The sequence below is a fragment of the Diorhabda carinulata genome, chromosome 7, assembly GCF_026250575.1.
Source record: "Diorhabda carinulata isolate Delta chromosome 7, icDioCari1.1, whole genome shotgun sequence".
Classification (NCBI taxonomy): Eukaryota; Metazoa; Arthropoda; class Insecta; order Coleoptera; family Chrysomelidae; genus Diorhabda; species Diorhabda carinulata.
In genome coordinates, this window is record NC_079466.1 from 2,194,091 (window position 1) to 2,213,630 (window position 19,540).

The 19,540-nt window shown below is 31.0% G+C and overlaps 1 protein-coding gene across 2 annotated transcripts in view; it reads right to left on the reverse strand.

The window, feature by feature from the left end:
• Positions 1-8,625: 8,625 nt before the first annotated feature.
• Positions 8,626-19,540, reverse strand: part of LOC130896191 (homeotic protein proboscipedia) — a 94,088-nt gene continuing 83,173 nt past the window's right edge. For both annotated transcript variants that reach the window (XM_057804108.1, XM_057804107.1), the window contains 4 exons: positions 17,187-17,329; positions 16,629-16,926; positions 15,237-15,563; positions 8,626-13,644 (listed from right to left, as the gene is read on the reverse strand). In XM_057804108.1, coding sequence (XP_057660091.1) covers positions 12,728-13,644; positions 15,237-15,563; positions 16,629-16,926; positions 17,187-17,329 — 1,685 coding nt within the window. In that variant the 3' untranslated portion in view covers positions 8,626-12,727. The remainder of the gene's footprint in view (positions 13,645-15,236; positions 15,564-16,628; positions 16,927-17,186; positions 17,330-19,540) is intronic.

The following is a 19,540-nucleotide window of genomic DNA, read 5'->3' on the forward strand; positions in this document are numbered from 1 at the left end:
TTGTCGTATTTTCGTAGCCAAAAAGTTTTCCACGGGATTACTTTTATCCTATACATGGTAAGTCACTTGTATCTGTACGCTCTGCTAAAGGCAAAAGATGATATTTTTCAAAATCGCTTCTTCTAGCCACATGAAAATCAAGTACGAGTACCATATAAAATTATTTTCAGCCATATAGGATGTTTCAAAAGTAGTAAAACATATCTAGTATACGATTTTCTAAATAGAATGCCCTTTTTTCGATGACATCACTGAATTATACAATATACAGAATGAGTTTTATGTACGGAACGCATCAAATATCTTGGAAACGGCTTGTACGATTTTCAGGAATTTTTGTGTACAAGAGTCTTGTGATACAGCCGGTATTATGGAGGTATTTACATTGTTGTCAGATCTTTTATTTTTCCTGAAAAATAATGAACTTTGGCGTTTCAATAAACTATTATTTTTGAATGTCACAATGGATCGTTTATCTGAAAAAGAACGAATTGATATTAGGATATGGTAAAAGGTGTAAAAGTCAATAAGAAACATGCAAATTTCTTTAATAATTTATATCCTAACAGAAATCCCATAACAAGATTACTGTCGGTAAATTAGTGAAAAATTTAACGAAACTGGTTCAGTAAAAGATTTATCCAAATCACGGCGAAGAAAAATTGCATCAACTGAAAAAAAATCTTTAGGTATTTGTGTCCTGTTAAAATATCCAGGGAACTTGATATTTCGCAAACATCAGTAATGAAAATTTTATCCAAACAAAGTTACATTGGTTCAAGAGTTGTCAGATGACGATTTTGATAGTTTGCAGACGTATATAATGTTACAATCAAAAATATCCAAATTTTGTAATGTAATGTTTTGCGATGAAGTCACTTTTTGTATTAATAGAAACGTAAATCGGCATAATTGTGGAGACTGGTCACGTAACAATCCTCGTTGGATGCGTGAATCTCCCACCCAATATCCCGAAAAACTGAATGTATGGGCTGAAATAATAGGCGACAAAATAATTGGTCCCTTTTTCATTGGGGGTAACTTAAATGGTACTGCGTATTTAGATTTATTGGAAAATAGTATTATACCTGAGTTGGCTCGGATATTTCCAAATCCAAGTATTTTTAATTTCATTTAAAAAAATCTTCATTATTAGAAATTTTCAGACAATAACAATATGTTTATATAACAATGGTTTAATCACAGAATTGGCTTTTGATTATGGACCCTTGTCGAGTCGTAGAGGGGGATACTTTTTCAAATTTCTGTTCTACACAAACTAATTCATAAAAACGGTTAAATGATAATTATGATATTGAAAATCGGCACTTTTTTCGAGAATCACTTTACTTTATTCAATATTTACGTGAATGGACAAATACACGAAAAACAAAACGAAAAGTTACTTGAAAATGGCATTTTGGGCTTTTTTGTAGGATGTTTCCTCAATATTAGAGCAAAATTGTGGATGTAGATATCCAAATAAAAAATTTCCCAATTGATAGATAGGACGTGTTTATATGTATTCATAACTTCAGAACGGTTATAGATAGATACAGAGAACCACTATGCCCTATAATAAAAAAAGGCTTTAAATACTCGAATAATCCTTACTAATATTATAAATGTGAATGTAAGTTCATTTGTTACGCTTTCACGCGAAAACTACTTAACCGATCATCATACAACTTTGTACATATAATCTTGGATGTATTAGAAATAACATAGGATACTTTTTATGGAAAAAAATTATTTTTAAGTGATATAAAACAATTTACGTTAAAAATCTCAAAATCTAGCTTCCTCAACGCCTTCCAGCATTCCAGCAATGAATTTCCAACCCTGAGTATTGTAATACCTTTCCATTGTAGTACCAACGGTCACGTCAATATCCAATCCAATTGACTATAGTTACAGCTGTTTGGAATTTTTGTTTATTGGAGTTTACTCCTTAAGAATCGATTTGCATATATAAGGGGCCAGGTATGAGAAAAATGTGAGGAGTAAAATCTATCGATGAATGACATCGTTACGTTTTTGGTGCGCACCCTATGATGCGCAACTTTCTAATTTGTCAGTGTCGACATACTTATATTGCTGTTTTTATTATAAATATCAATAATTAATATTGTTATTGTGAAGTTTTAATTTTTATCATTGTGTTCCGCTAAAGTGAACTGAAAGTATTTTCAAATAACTATGGCAGAAAGAGGTGTAGATGATATTGCCGGAACATCTAACAAACACGTGGTTGCACGGTACCTTATAATTCATATATTATATGTATGAGCATGTGCAATTTGTATTTATTAAATATTTTAATAATTATCGATGTAGTTCATATAAATATATATTTGAAAACAACACATAAAATTAGATAATCAACCCAATATGAATTATCGAGCGCATCCACATAAAATAGAAAATTTCTAACCTAACCAAAAATTTATTTTTTTTGTCGATGTCTATAAATTCTTCCACGTTATTATGATTTATTTTATAAATAATTTTTAAATATTAACAACTGTAGTCAATAATTCGATAATATTATCAGAAAAATCGACAATATTTTTTCATTATAATAATGTTTTTATATAATTTTCTTTCGAAAAGTTATTTTTTAGCTTATTTAAATAATTTTCATGTACTATTTATTATTGTATGTAAAAGATTTTGTGACATAATTATCTTTTTATAACCATTTTTGTTGATTATTAAGATAATATTATATTTTAAATAAAAAATTAATTATAATAATTTAAAAAAACTGTTTATAAAAACCTTTTTTTATCAAGTCGGTTAAAATTTTTATGCATTTATAAATTTTCTAATTTTTTTTTATAGGAAAAAATCTAAACCTCCAAAAACTCCAGCGAGCTTACAGATTAAAAAAAAATTAATGAAGGAAGCACAAAATATTCTGGCAATCAACCAATCTTTTTTAAGTTAAATAAACTCTTTTTGCGTCTGGTTAGATTATCGAACTTAAGGAGTAAACTCCAGTCGTGCGTCGGAGCTGCCACACACAATTTTTCTATATTTATTGTTATTTTGTTCTGTCACTCTTTGGTTTTAATTCTCACTCTCTTCTTCTTTAAAAATTACTCGGAAGCAAAAGACACATGCAGCAAAAGCTTCACGAAATAAAAAATCTTCGATTCACGCAGAGATGAGAAGACAGCAGCAACTTAATGTAAAATTGTCTGTTTCATATGTTCAACCACTTTTAGGATAACCTGTAGACATAATTTAAGTTGATAGTTGATACAGCTGTGAGAAGCAATTTTGGAAAATATCACCGAGTGACTAGAAGAATAATCTACAAAAATATACAGCCATTTTGGTGACTGCGCCCTCACCCGGGTTCGGATAGAATCAAAACTGAAAACTACCTACAGTATAATGACTATAATGACTCAATATAAGTAGAAGTGAGAGTCGGATCAAGGACGTGGAAGAACAAGAAGAAAACTCACTTTCACAAATTGATTTATGCGTAATCGACAAATTGATTAATAGAAATACTATGAAAAAATCAAATTATGGATTAGAACTTATCTACCAAATCACTAAGTATTTCTATAGACATTAATTTGAAAAATCTATAACGGTTCTTATATAATTGAAGGAAATAATACGGATGCAGCGGTCATAACAATGAAACAATTTTTTGAAATTTCAACTAGATTTCTATGATTTCGGAAAGAAACTATTATGGTTATATTTTATTCTCATTATGATACAACTATAGGAACATGTAAATTATCCGTCAACTGTCATTAAATTTGAGAATATTACACTTGAACACGTTTCTCTTTCATATTGGCAAGCGAAGGTCGAAAGGGTGTCCAAAAATAATAGTGTCCGTTATTTGTTATGTTTATTCGAAAGCATGCTTTTATTTTGCCTCTGATTTCAACAAGCTTGCAGGGATCAAATGAGGGAAGTCGAAAGTAACTTATGTATGAAAAATGATATGTTAATTTATAGTAAAGTAATTTTTCGAAAATCCGTCCAACTGCCCTCGTACAAATAATAGATGCCGTCCGAGTCAGTAGGAATCTATAGTTTTGATATTCTCATTGAAAATATTCTCGGCTAGATGGCGCAAACAACAGTAAATATGTAGAAATTCTCTAATAAAATCACCTGTCAGTTCACATCAACCATTCATTAGTTATTAGAAATACTTAATAGTATTTATCTAATCTAATATACAACTTTAATTTTTTTACGTGAACATATACAGGTTGTTCTAAAATAAATTTAGACCATAGTATATATAAGAATAAGGTAAATTATTGTTGTTAACATTATCAATCACAGCCTGACTAACGTTCTTTAGATTTGATATGATAATTTTTAGTACTACATAAGTTTGAAACAAAGCATAAATAAGGTGATGCATTTTCAAAAATGTGTTCCAATCGCACAAAGATTGTCTACAAATAACATTGAAAAAATGGTGTTCGATTGCGTTAGGTACACGTTAAAAGCTCTTCACAACTTTTGTTAAATTGTTATGTAATACAGCAGCAATTTCTTCACACATTGAAGCCTTTAAATCTTCGAGAGATCGAGGTTTACGACAAAAAATTGAATTTTAAAATTCATGTTGTATCATGTGATCGGGAAACATTTCTCTAACGAGTTCCATCGATGCACTACTTGCGTGGGCTGTATTTTGAAACTATAATTTGATGTGTCAATCTCCAAAACTCAAATTAAATTGCTTAACTAAAACATACGATGGACTCAAAAATGATGTAGCAGATTATTTAGGTCCATAGCCTTGTAATTTCTCTCCACTTCTTTCGGTCCTTGATTTATCTCTCCAGATCTGGATTTTTTTCTCTTTAAAGTATTCTTCCACTACTTTCCTCCTCTGTGTTTTTGGTCTACTTCTATTTCTCTTGCCCTTTGGTATCTTCCAAGCAACTCGTTTCAAAAGGCCGTTTTCGTCTATTCGTTGTGACCTAACCATTACAACTTTCTTGTCTGCGTGCTGATTGGTGACTCATTGATAAGCTTCTGACATTATCCATGTTTCACAGACGTATAACTTGATGCTAATATTCTTCTAAGGCTACCAGCACAGCTGTTTTTTTTTTGCAATTCCTAATTCCTATTGGCATTTATTATCTAATAGTACAACCCAATACATGAAATTTTCTACTTCCTCGAATTCTATTAAGGTCCCATTACGTTTATGGCTATGGCAGTAACTAATTTCCGCTAGTTTTTAAGAATAAATATCTAGGTAGCATCAAAAAACTTTCGTGAAAAGCTGAGGGTGCAGTGCTTTCCGTATAATACAACATTACACCTTAGTTAACAGGACCTTATTTATTTCTCAATTTTAGCTTTTTTTGGTTTTCTTTTCTGGTTAAAATTGCTTCTAATAGCTTCTTTCGACGATCCATTTTACATACCTGAATGTTGAGTTAAGAAAAAAAGAAAAAAGAACAGGTTTGTAACGTATAGGTAGATAAAAAGACAAAAAGTCGGCGGTTGTTTCAAAATCAATTTATGTTAAGTCGACGACATCTATTTTATTGTTCAAGTCCTTATTTTTTGGGTGTGCGCCATCTCGTGATTTTAATACCCGTCATAAAACTGTTACAATGTGTCAACGCGTGGTTTTCATACCTAACCTAACCTAACCTAACCTAAAGGTGTTAGCAATATTCGGACTAGGACTATTTTATATCGAATTTTACAAATTATGGCTTCTGCAAATTTGAAAAATTCATCTCTCTACTGTAAACCGTTTAGTACCTACTTAACGTTAAAATGCAATTTAAAGGATTTAGAAATTTTAAGTTTTAACTTTTGGATTTTGCAACTTTACAAAGTGGCTTAGATAATAAATTCCAATTCCAGGCAATACTTTTAATGAATGCGTCTCGAGTTGTATTATGTACTCGAACTACCTTTTCGTTTACCTGAAATATTCCCGTCCTGAGTTGGCATCTCATCTCAACGGATTAAAAATAGACATGCCCTAATTTTGATATCATATTCCATTTAATGATTTTGCTCGTTTTTTTTTATTTACGTTAAGAAAAACCTTAATTACAATAAAAATAACGTGTGATTGGTTTATAGATTTCGAGGGTATGGTGTTAAAGTTAACGTTATTTTGAATAATATCTACATCTCTATTCAAATTTTATCTATTCAACTTCCTATATCATATCTCTAAAACTGTCTGTTAATAGTTTTAGCTGAATTTCCACATATTTATTCACTAATTTGGTTATACGTTTATTTTACGAATAGAATCACTTTTTTTCAATAAAAAGCTTTGTATAACCTACAGTAAAAATAACATATAGATATCACAAAAGGTTCAATTAGAAATACTATATAAACTATACCGAATCAATTTCAATAGTTAAAATTGTGGCCATAGAAGATTGCAATTGATTTGGATGCACGGCGTTGAGGGCTCTGTATCTGAAACAATTGGGAAAATTAATGGTTTCGTCTTGAAATATCGGCCATAGCATATCAGAGACTAAATATCAGTCTAAAAACTGCAAGGAGAAAAATTATGGCAAATATTAAGCTATCTGTTGTATCGATTTAAACAGGATTTAAAACTACGAACTTATTGATTCACGAGTGCAAGAATGTACAAACATCTATGAAATTTGACTACGAATGACTGTCTGTTCTTTCCAATCCCGATAAAATAGCCTAGCGGAAAAAATTCTGACTGCAATTATGAAAAAAAAAACCTTGAGTAGAAGTTTTGAAGAGTTCAATGAATACTGGATTGAAGATGTTCATCGAAACATATTTCATTTATTGACTAGCTTTTGTATCTACATATTTCACAACTAATATTCGTTTTAACTACCCTTGCATACTAAGGTGATGCTTCATATCCCCTAAGATTAAACATTAGAAAATATCTATTCGAATAAATCATCAAATTTTTTCATCCCAATTACATTTCTTGGAACTACTAAGTTTAATAGGAAATCTGACTGATTTTCCGGCAAATTTATATGTTTATATTAGATGTAGAATCTAGCATAACAAGACAAAATGCATAGATTGAAAATTTGGACATCAACTGTTACTAAATTACTGTTAGATTCAAAAATAAACTTAGCAGAATACGGTTTGATTGAATTGATAGCAGATATACATAGTGCAAATCATAGAGCGTTACTGAATATTGGATATAAGGTGTCTGACATTGATGTATTACCCTCGCAGGGCGTTATTCCGAGAGTGAGTCATCCATTCCTGAATGGCGCGTCTCCTTCTCGGTATCATTAAATGCATATACTACACAACGCTCTGCGTCTATCGCCTCCAAGCGACGCATCAGCTGATCCGCTGTTTTTTAAGATCGTGGCAGATATTTATGAAATATACGCCGGATATATAGTGTATGAAATGAACTAGGGTGCGCCAAATTTGTGTTATTATATTCAAAATGCTCCCATCAATGTTTTTCAGTTGAGTCAAATCTATTCGTTATATTTATAAATTGTATAATTTATTCTTAAAGCGATAGAATCATCATCATAAAAAATCCTCATTTATTTTTAGTGCGGATAAAAAACAAAATATAAATCAGTGAATCCCAAAGTGGTCCAGGTGTATCCCAGCGGCTCACTGGAGGCCCCACAATAGAAATATACCAAATTCAATACTTAGATGTTGATCTGGTTTATGAGAAAAAAGTTGTTTTTTGTTGTTTTTAGTGCACGACCAAATTCTCTTCTAAATCCCTTCGGTAATTGAGCAAATACCACGTTATTAAAATATACGGTAAATGAATTTTTCATACCAGGTATTTCAACTGGTAGGTATCATACCGTCATGTGATCAGACAAGAAGTTTCAACCAGTTATAATAGATAAAATTAGTAAAAAACAAATCTGTTCGTTCAAATAAGCGATTGACTATTCGAGGGCATAGGAAAATCTCATACGAGCTAAATTTGTTCCAAGACTTTTGACTGAGAAAAATATAAAGAATCGCGTAATATAATACGAAGAGCGCCTTTCTGAAGATTTGAATTTAAATGCCAAAATTGTTATTGAAGACGAAAGTTGGGTCCACAGTCATGGAAAATTAGTCCTCATCTCGCCTGTTAATCAAAGTCGGCGATCAAGATCGAGGTTATTATTTTCTTGTGAGGGCATAATGCGATGAGGCATCGTTCTAAGTGATCAAAAGACTGTTGCTTAACGATAGACGATAAAGCAAACTTGGAGCAATGTCAATGTTTGTTAACATTTATTTTATCCAAGATTTAACATCAAACTGCTTCAGGTTCTTGCGAAAATAAAAACGTACTCAATGGGATACGTTTTGGGACTATTTTTAAAATTGAGAAGGCCAGAGTCATTACTAGAGAAGCCATTTAGTTACTTATACCAAATTGGGGAAAGGTTTTGCTAAGCCAAAGCAGTATTCTAAAGGATCTGAGCTGAAAATCTAAACATAAATGAATATTTAACATTTTTCATTTACAGAGAAGATATCAATGAGGAATTAATGTAGTAAAAACCTCCAGATGTCTAATATTGAATGATTTGCTAACTATTTATGAATCCAATTTATACTGGAAACTGGGAAATAAATAAAACAAACTAAAGCTATAGTTTTATATTCTGAATCAAAATGCTTGAGTACCAATGTTTTACTAGAACTGTACAATATACTATGTATAATACGAGTACATAAACGAGATATTTACATTAACTTTCTACACTATGTTTTCTCAGAATTATACATAATGAAATTTTTTTATACAATTAGGAAAATCTATGATATTTACCAAATATAAGACATTTTCTGTTGGTAGTACAACTTCAATAAATTATTAATAATTTCAGTTGATTAGGAAGTAATCGTACAATCTACTTTATTTGTTCGCTAACAATAGGGTCATATATGGACAATAAAAATAAGAATTTTGCCGTGAATATCGTCAATTAAATTTCAGTTAATCGTGATGAGACCTAGTATGAATATTGAAATCTGAACTCCATGTTATCAGAAATATGTTCCTCATCTTAAATTTCCCACACTTTACATTTATTTAAAAATTGGTGGAAATGGTAATATTCTCATTAACAAAGTACACAAAATATTTCATATTTTTCATTAAAATGTATAACTTTTACTTCAAATATAGTTCTGCAGTAAGTTTTAAATGAAAGTATAGCCATTGGTATGCTTCATTTGGTAAATATCCCAGGCTGTTCCTCGTTGGTGTATGTGCAACATTTCTACTTGACTATTTTGTACATTTTTCGAAATGAAACTGACAACTCTATACAATTTTAAAAACTGACGAAAACATTAAATGTATCAACAATTTTAGGGATTGTCACTAACATTATTCGTGTTTGGAACATAAACATGATAAACTAATCAGTTAAATGTGATTGTTTTAATTTTTCCTACATTCACACATTCTGTAATTATTAGCTTCTCCACCTTCCATCAGTTTAGTTCATTTTGAAGGTATGCTGCTTGAATTGTGTTGATATGACATAAGGTTCATTTGAGTTGGAGTTGAATATTTGAAAGAAAAACCGATTTTTGGAATTTAAATAAGAATAATTTCATCTCAAGCTTAAACCATTTTAAGAGCACAGAGTATCGGGAAATGGAGTATTAAACGGTTTTTGGTAATGAATTACTCAAATCAAATCTTCTTAAGGAAGAGTTTCAGTTAGTTCAGAATTTGTTATATATCTTCACATCGATACTCTATTTAATTTAAGAACACCATGAAATCAAGACAAGTTTGAACATTAGTATAATCAGCTCACGTAAGTTTTTGCATAAACTTTCCAGTGTTTGAAGCTATGTTTGTTTTCTATCAATGAACTCAACAATTTCTTTATACTCCAACCAACTGAAGGTAGGCTTTTTGGATTATTAGCAAACGCAATTGATGCCTTTAAAAAACAATTAATCAAGTTATCATCTTCTGGATGGATTGAAGTGTTAGATTAGGCGATAGATTCATAGAGATTGACATATATTTTTCAAAGTTACTTGATTGACTTAAGTGTAGATGCTGCAACTTGATTGAGAGATTCTGACGCCACTGTTTTTTGAAGAAAAAGCCGGCTCAATGTCGAATTAATATCTCGGTAATAACGAGGTATCAATTGAAAAGTTTTTCTTCTCAAACTTACTCTATGTTGGTAACCTTTTAACTACGATTGAATTTGATGGAAGAAATAACGTTATCTTAGTGCTAGTTACTCCACTATATCAATCAATTGCCAGTGTCTTGATTTTCGTATTAAATATAAAATGTTTTGAAATTATTTTAATTCATATAGTCATCCTATCTCAACGGATTGACTTTAATTCATATACCTAAAGAAACTATCGGAAATTTTAGATTTTAGAAAAATCGATTTTATTTGTTACATATCTAATAGGTAGTCAATAATAATATTTATAATTATAATAATTAATAGTTAGTGTCGTCTTTTAATGAAGGAAGAGATTAGTTTTATTAAAATCGGCTTTATTGTTATTTAATTAAATAGTCATGTGTTTGCTGTAATGGATAAGAATATAATTAACAAATTTCTGATGTTTGCTGTATAGTTCACTTTTTTTCACTTTTGATTTGTATACGATGTCCAAATCCAAAAAGATTTCGTTTTCGCTATGAGGATGATAATGTGTTTTTAAACAAAATCGTGTCTAATAACCTCAGATTTAACCCTTATAACCAGTACTACTTAAAAAAGAAATTTCAGGTTAGAAATTACAGCTATGTGTCGAATGCGACAATTTTTTGCTAACTCTTAAAGTAGAAGCAAGTAGAGTCGATTTTAGTAAAATAGTCATTTTTCCGATTAATAAGTACGAATAGTTTGAAATTCAGGTGTGTTTTTTTAGATAGACGTCATCGATTTACTTGTGAATCTACTTTTAACACTCCTACCACATTTTTTGACTATTTATCTGTTCATTTTTATTTATATTTTTATTATCTCAAGATTTTTGCAGCATAATATGAAAAATCAAATCAACTGTTTTGTTTTATTCGACAAATAGTTGCGTCATTCATTAATGTCAGAACGAAATATATGGAAGTGGTATTACTATGTTAGAACGAAGTGAAAATGAGGAAAAAATAAATGAACCACATCGAAGAATTAAGTTGCCAAATGTGGACTTATTCGCTACGATAGGCGTATAAAATTAATAACAATTAACAATTATTTAACATAAATAAATTGAAAATATACGAGGAGTGTTTACTAATATACATTTTTATAGAATGACACTGAAGAAACAAAAAATACATTCACATATAAAATGAAATAATATCTTAGAAGTCTTCAGCCAACTAATCTTTGAAAACGTTTCATTTATTTAATTTATCTACCACTCATATAATATGAATAAGATCTGATAAGATTTAATATGGGAATTCCATTGTAGTCTTCATGTGTTTCAATTTCCAAAAGAAAATTGAGAGATTTTGTAATTAAAACTTGAGCTAATTAGTGATTATAGCAAAGGAAAATTGCAGTGTAATACCTAGACGTGGGCGTAGAGGGTCCTCGCCCACGGCCTCGCACTTTAAGTAGCCTCGCTATTGACAATTTGCGCAATTTTTGTAACCAGTTTCAGAAATTTCGTGAAACGGGCTTTAATGAATGTACTGAAATACGAATTCATAGAAAATTGCAGTCGTGATATACGAATGGCTTTTAAAGAGAAACGACTCGGCAAAAAAAGAAAATTATGAAGCTGTAGACGAACCTATTGGTTCCATTGATAGTTGATTTAGAATTGATTCTTCTGGATAGATAATTTAAAATCTTTGCCAAATATCGAGCTTTTGAACCACTTCAAGATGGAGAAAACAAAGACATCTTATGAGAATCTTATGAGCTCCACGAAGTGCTCAATATACCAAACTCCATTAAAGACGCCAGTCGGATGATCCAATACATAATTACAAATGAAGTGGAAGATATCTATCCTAATGTTTGGATTGCTTTTAGAATTTAAATAGAAGTTAAAGATTACTCAAGAAACAATATGTAGCATGACCGACTATCTAGTTTAGCAATAGTCTCAATCGAAGCAGATTTCATAACTTCTCCATCCCCTGGGGAAGTTTTGTATGGGAAGAATGAAACTTTCCTGTTTTCTTGGTCTTTCATTGATTTGGATTGCCTGTGTTCCTTTGTCTTGTGTTATTTTTCAATTTTCTCAAAGTGATTATAGGCGTGAGTCCATTTTTTCGCATCTATTGGTTCAATTTCGTTTGGTTCTGTAACCGGTCTGAGAGAACCTTCAGTGCTGCTTTATCTATCTCAAATGATTTGAATTTGCTGTTTGTAGGTTTCGTCACTACTTAGTCCAAGCTACGACACTGAACATGTCAAGGATAATCAAAATATTTTCATATTTTGATTATAACTATGTAATTAGTTGTGTTTAAACTTTAACAAAAATCTACTTCATACTTGTTGACATATCAGTATTAGTAAAATAATTAGTAAAACCCCCTCGTAGATATTTCGTCAACTAAAATAAAATCCAAATATGTAAAACGTTATAAAATGTTGAAGTGTTTTCCGATGAATTCTTTATTTGTTGTTTTTTCAGAATTATTTCGTAAATAAACAAATATAAACCAATGAAAATCAACAAATCTTAAGAATATCAACAGCTACCTGTACATTTTATTTTCAATTGCACTGAATCAGATTTGATAATACTCAGGAGTATAATCATTCGCTAAGTTACTTAAAAAGTTAAAATCAGATGAGCTATTACTACTTTCACCTGGAACGGGAACTTGGGTTTGAGACTCTCCGGGATAAAATTGATGGAAATTATTGTAATTCTCATTATTTTCTGTGGGAGCACTTGCGGGTGGAGTCATTATTGTAGCGGAACTATTGTTGCTACTAGGGAAAACCTCTTGTCCCATATTATATGATGCATCATTAGTTTGTAAAGTAGTCGGAGGCATGTGGTTGGAAGTATAATTATTATCGTAATATGCAACTTTTCCTTGATACTCAACCGGATTCTGAACTTTTGGTATTGCACCTTCGATAGGATAATAGTTACCTGGATGTTCGTGATTTATTTGTACCGAGTTTTGCATATGTACAGCTTCGTTTCCATCACTATTATAACCATAACTGTAATTATTGTAGCCTGCATGGTCAGCATAACCTTGATTGTAGTTATTATGACTCATTCCGTACTTCTCCACACTTTGATTATTATAGTAGTATTGCTGTTGATTGGTATAACCTGCATATGGTTGTCTTCTATTGTTGAACTTAACATGTCCCATATTATTAGAGTGAGGCTGACCTCGGTGATACGTATGTGTTTCGTTGATTCCGGTATGTTCATGATTATACATATCTGATGAGTACATTTGAGTCATATTTTGATAGTGCTTTGATCTTTCGGCTCGGTAATCAGATTGGCTGTTGTTCATATTGTATTGATTGGGAAAATGAGTAGCAGAAGATCCTCTTGATGCGAATGGCGGAATGGCATTGGGAATATTCTGGATTGTGACAGTTGCTGAAGCTATTGCTGTTGCTGTGGTTGGGGATGATCGTGGGACTTGCTGGTAAACCATATTCGTAGGCAAACCTAGAAAATATTTATAGATTTAATGGTAAAAAAATATTATTTTCATATCACGTAACAATATCAAGTTATACCAATAATTATTTCTGTAGGTTTTATAGAAAATGTAAGAAATATAACTGAAAAAACTTTATTTTTCAATTTTTTTCTTTGTCTCTAGTATGTCAAGTGTCCTCTTTTGTAATTATTTTGATTAAGGAAATTTCATACTTGTATTTTTTCTCATTATAACTCATATCATTGCCTGAGATGCCCCTATAAAAATACTGGTACCCTTGTGTATTATTTGACGGGTGTTAGACTTTCTCAGTTCATTATTGCATCTCAATATATATTAGTCCATGTTAATAGACTGAAATAAAAGGATTCTAACAGGATTTGATAGTTTGTTAAATACATGAATGAATTTAATATGAAAATAAGTCCTTAATTTTAGTTTTGCTCAATCTTTTTCAATAACTACTAAAAAAATTGTCCAAATTTACCAGAGACGGTGATATTACTTTTTGCAGACTTAACCGTCAAACTCAGCATTAGTTCGTACCATGATATAAATAATTGAAATTGGTTTTTAGCATGGCTGTCACATTTCCAACGAAAACAGCAAAACTTTATGTTAGAAGCCGCAAAAGAAAAGAAACCACATTAAACAAAAACTTATATACTACTCAGCTTAGAGCTAGTATTATTCACCTATTCCTGATCCAAAGTATAAAAAGCATTAGGCTCGATTCACATAATAGATTTCTTTTTCTGGAAGTCGACGAAAGTATTTTTTGGGAATCCCAGTTTAGCGATGTTATCGTGCAGGGTTTTAGGTACGACGGCAGTTGCTGACATAATAACTGGGATATAATATGGGTCACATCTGCTTAATCTCATTTAAGAGATCCGCGTATTTGACCAGTATCTCCTGGTATTTGTTGAGATCGTTAAGAGTGTTTGGTATGGCTACATCGACCAGAAGGACTGAATTGACTCTTCACCATGTCAGGTCTGTTATTCGTCACCTTTCTATCGTAGTATCTAGAATTATTATTTTCGAACATCTTTTGGGGTTGACGCTTGTTATTCAGTGTATAAGTATTCAGAATACAGAACTTGTTGGCCACGTCTTAGTGGATGATGTTGCAAATTTGATTATGCCGGTGTAGATAGTCTGTATCAGCTAACACACTACTAGCAGATATTTTATGTTGAATGGTCTCTGATATTAAATTGAAAATTGTACAAGTAACATAAAAAGTACAAGTGATTCGCGTAACTAAGTCAAAAATTAATTTAAAATCCAATTTACTTAATGGAAAAAGTTTTGTATAAAAAATTATGAAATAGTGGAGAACACAAAAAGTAATTAATTTAGAAGGTATGTTTGGCATCGTTTAGACAATATATCTGACTGATTGTCAGCGCGGTTGTCTTCAATTCGGATCCGAATGTCCGAATGAGAGGGTTTGACTCTGATGTGATTCAGCAACCGGCATGCAGTTATGCATTGAATATCAGTATATAAAATTACTTATTTCATCAATTATTTGCAATTACAGCAAATAGTATGTTACATCAATTTATCAAAGTTATTGTATAAAACTCACTCAAAGGGCCACTTGGAATCACTGGAGTCCCAGAAGAACTTTTCGGAGATAATTTTGTAGTGATATTTTCCAGTGAATTCAAGCCTATACCGACGTCTTTACTTTGACTAGGACTTGGGGAGATTTTTCTTATTCCTATTTTTCTATCACATGAATTGGGTGAGTTTCTGCGTCCTTCGATTTTTACTACCACGTTATTCGGTATTGAAGAAGAATTTTTTTTGGAAATCCTTGGCGAAGTTTGTGTTCCACTGCCTTCATTCGATCGTGAATCTTCTTCATTCATTAATTTGTCGAAACTACCGGAGCTACCAATACTACTTGCTCCTGAAAAAAATTATAAACATATAGATCAATTTTATGAGACAAAATTATTCCACTTTGTTTATCCTCAACATACTTTATGAATGAATAGCCCATATAGTCAATTCCTTGTACTGCTCTGCCAGTTAATAAAGATAAGAAAGAGGCACATTAGTTTTTTTTTCAGTTTTCGTGACAAAGAATAGTATATTAACTTCGTATAGTTATATTGTTGGTTATTATTTCCATTTTATTTAATATATATCAATATTTATGATTTCCAAGTTAAGATACCAATAAAAAAAATGGCGTCAAATATTTGTGGATAACTAGTCTTTTAAACAATTTCTCCATTTCAACTATTCCGGCTAATATATGATGTGTATCCTAAATATCCACGACAGCAATGCCGAAAATGTGTTTTACTGAATCGATTATAGCCATAATGAAGGGACTAAATCCTTTAATAATCAACGATTAGTACAAAAATGATTACAATGATAATGGACGAAAAGCTGAAAAAGGTAATCGAACCAGAAATATAGAAGTAAAGAAAAATCAACAGTAGCTGACATATATACCATAAAAGATATAATTGGAAAATGCTACGAGCAATATATTGGAGTGCAAATGCTATTCATTGACTTCAACCAAGCATTCGACAGTCTGAAAAAAAGGAATAACTAAAAATTACTCAAAAGATAATACGCTCAGCAGAAATACCAATCAAATATTCTAGGGAAAGAGTAACGATAAGAAAAAGACTGAGAAATTCCTAAGAAATAGAATAAGAATATATTAAGGAGAGACAAAATAGGTATAAATTGGGAGAAAAATGTCGTTTACCTACCAAAACTTTACCAAGGTGAATTAATGCATCTTCGAAGTATTAAATTCCTTAAAGTAGTAGCAAATGTTAGCAACAAAAATGATACAAGATAGATAGAAGTTATATAAAGTTTAGATAAGTAGCGATAAAATACTAGCACCCCATAAATGTCAAAAGAAGTCAATTCTACAGTGCCTAAAATTCTAAATAGAATATACTAATTTTATAGTTTTAATCAATTTTATAAACAAGCTACTCACCATTACTATTATTATTAAAATTTGTGTTATTATTAGTCGCACTAGGAGTGTTGTTGTTGTTTCCTCTTGTAGAAGTAACCTCAGAAATTTCCTCGTGTGAATTGCATAAGCCGGCAGTAGGCATTTCGCAACCTTGACAGCTCTTCTTTGACATTTCATCGTCAAGAAATTTGTCGGATAGTTTGGCGCTTTTACTACCTTCACTTGTCACTGAATCTTTATCGTCTCCTTCTTCTCCTTGCTTCCCTAGTGTTTGTCTTTTGTGCTTCATCCGTCTGTTTTGGAACCATACTTTCACCTATTTAATAAATTATCATATAAATCACAATACACATTTTTATTTACTAATATCATTCATTTTCAAACAACGAATTCACTAATTTTGTCATCAATTCATTCATTGATTTTGTAATTTCATTTATCACATTCAATTTCAGGTAATCAATATTTCTCAGAAACTGAATACAGGTAAAATAGTACATTACCCGGCTTTGTGAACATAATAACAAATTGAAAAGTGAGAAATCGAAAGTCAATTAATATCAATTAAGTTTTTACCTGTCGTTCGGTAAGATCTAACGAAGCTGCTATTTCAATTCGCCTTGGCCGGCACAAGTATTTGTTAAAGTGGAATTCTTTCTCTAACTCTAGTAATTGCGTATTTGTGTAGGCTGTTCTAAGTCTCCTTGGAAGACCATTTTCTGTAAAATAAAATCATTTGTCAATATCATTTCAGCATCCAATATTTGTCAGGTAATATTTATAATGATAAAAACAGTTCAAAATTCTTGAAATCTCTTGAAAATTATTATAAATTAACGTTAATACTCAAACAATTCATGAGGTACAATTTGAATGTGGTTTAATGCTGATTTACTTTATCTTGGTTCCGCAAAAGGATATTTTTTTGATTATACATTTCAAGCGATTGTTTTAATTTGTGGAAAAAATATGCTGGGCACCAAATCAGGAGAATTGAACGAGTGCAGAATGCAGTTTTAACATTTTAGAGAAGGACTTTTTAAGGAAGATCGCTTTGTTTTCCTAATTTGAGATCATTGGTATCACTAATTTTGAATATTCTTGTTTTTATAATAGATCCTAAAATGTAAATGAGCAGACCTTAATGTATAAACGAATATCTTAGTGTCAAAAAATTCAAATGTTAATATTAGTATTCATATTTATTTTTAAGAGAATTTTCTACACTTTTAATTAATGAAAAAGTCTATCAACAAATTTTCTACCTCCTTGGATGAAAAGTCCTTCATTTTAACTTGAGTTATCATATAAATTAGTACCACACTATAAGGGCCGAAAGTTGAGTTTTCGGCCCTTTACGTCATTATACGATTTTTCTTTATAGCCAGTATAAAGTGGGTTTTCAATTTTACTTTTATTAGCATTATATGTTGATAAGGATATTTTTTATGCCTGCCCTTGCGGCACGATCGAAGCGAGTGCTGCTGGTCGTGGGGGTAGGAATCAAAAACATACTCTCCATCCGCCTTTACAGATGGCGCGCGTGTACTTATCACAAGCAGTAACGAACGTACTCTAAACCAAGGCATGAAGAAATAGATATTTACATACCAAGGAAGGAAGATGACGCGTTTCTTCACGTGAATATCCTAGAGAAGATATGCATTTGTCTTGTGAGATAGATTTATTCACTTTACGTTAACAATAAATTTATGCAACTCATGTAGCCTCCAAGTAAATAATTAAGTCGTACCTTATGATGACACCAGCAAGTTAAATAAGGTTATGCGTGATACCATTAATGACGCATTACTAATTATCAAATATCAACTGTTCTTTATGCTGGTAATTGTAATGAATCCTGACGATACATGAACATAAAGCTGTCACATAGTTTTAGATGTCTTCATGTTTTTGCTATCTTCGTCTTCTGTTTTTAATTTCTAATCTGCTCCCTATCATAAATATTTTCATTTTTCTCTTTGGAAGCAGATCCTTTCTATCGTCCTGCCTCCCTACTAAGTCTAGTTCATGTTACATTTGTCCACAATTTATCTCTTCTATCTCCAACAATTATTATAGAAGTAACATAATAATTACAAGATATAGAAACAGAAATGTAAATTTGAGCTTAACTAATCTAGTCTAATCTAAAAAAGTTAAGGTTGGCACAAATAGAACTGCGCTAGGAATGATCTACTATTCAATTTTTTTGCTACCTTTTGTAGCTCAACTTATAATCATACAGATTCTGTGGATTACCACTTTTCTGCCGTTTTTGAGAGATAAACAAGGAAGCTTGGCAGTTATGGTACAATTGTGATTTCAAATTTGATATTCTTGGAATCCTACATGGATATTTTTTCCAATATTCTATTCTGAAGAAACAAGCCTTATTCACAATAATCAATGAAAATAAGCACTAAGATAATTTTTACGTGAAAATGAAATTTTTTTGCACGAGTACATACTTTTTAGGTTTGATCTTGAGCCTTATACATTTAAAACGCAATATATATCAAATTATTAGGATTAATTTGAGTTTCAATAAATTTGATTAGATTTCATCTGACTACGATATAATAATAGCCTACAATGTATGACTGAAAAGTTCTGCCAGTTTTTGCTGTCAGATCGAATATTCTTAACTAACTAAAGTTTATTCATATTTTTATTGTTTAAGCTTAACGCTATAGTAATTGCTGAATAAGAAACTTAAAGAGGTAATTACCATTGAAGTACCGAAAATAACTTTATCATTGTAGTTTATTTATTTATAATAAAAATAGTATATCCTGTACCAAATAATAGAAAAAAACGTGAAATGTATACAACGGAAATGAGTTATAATAGCGAAATTTCAAAATTATTATATATAGTGAAAACACGGCAATTGTTGACGTTTCTATAAATACATTTCCTACAAATTA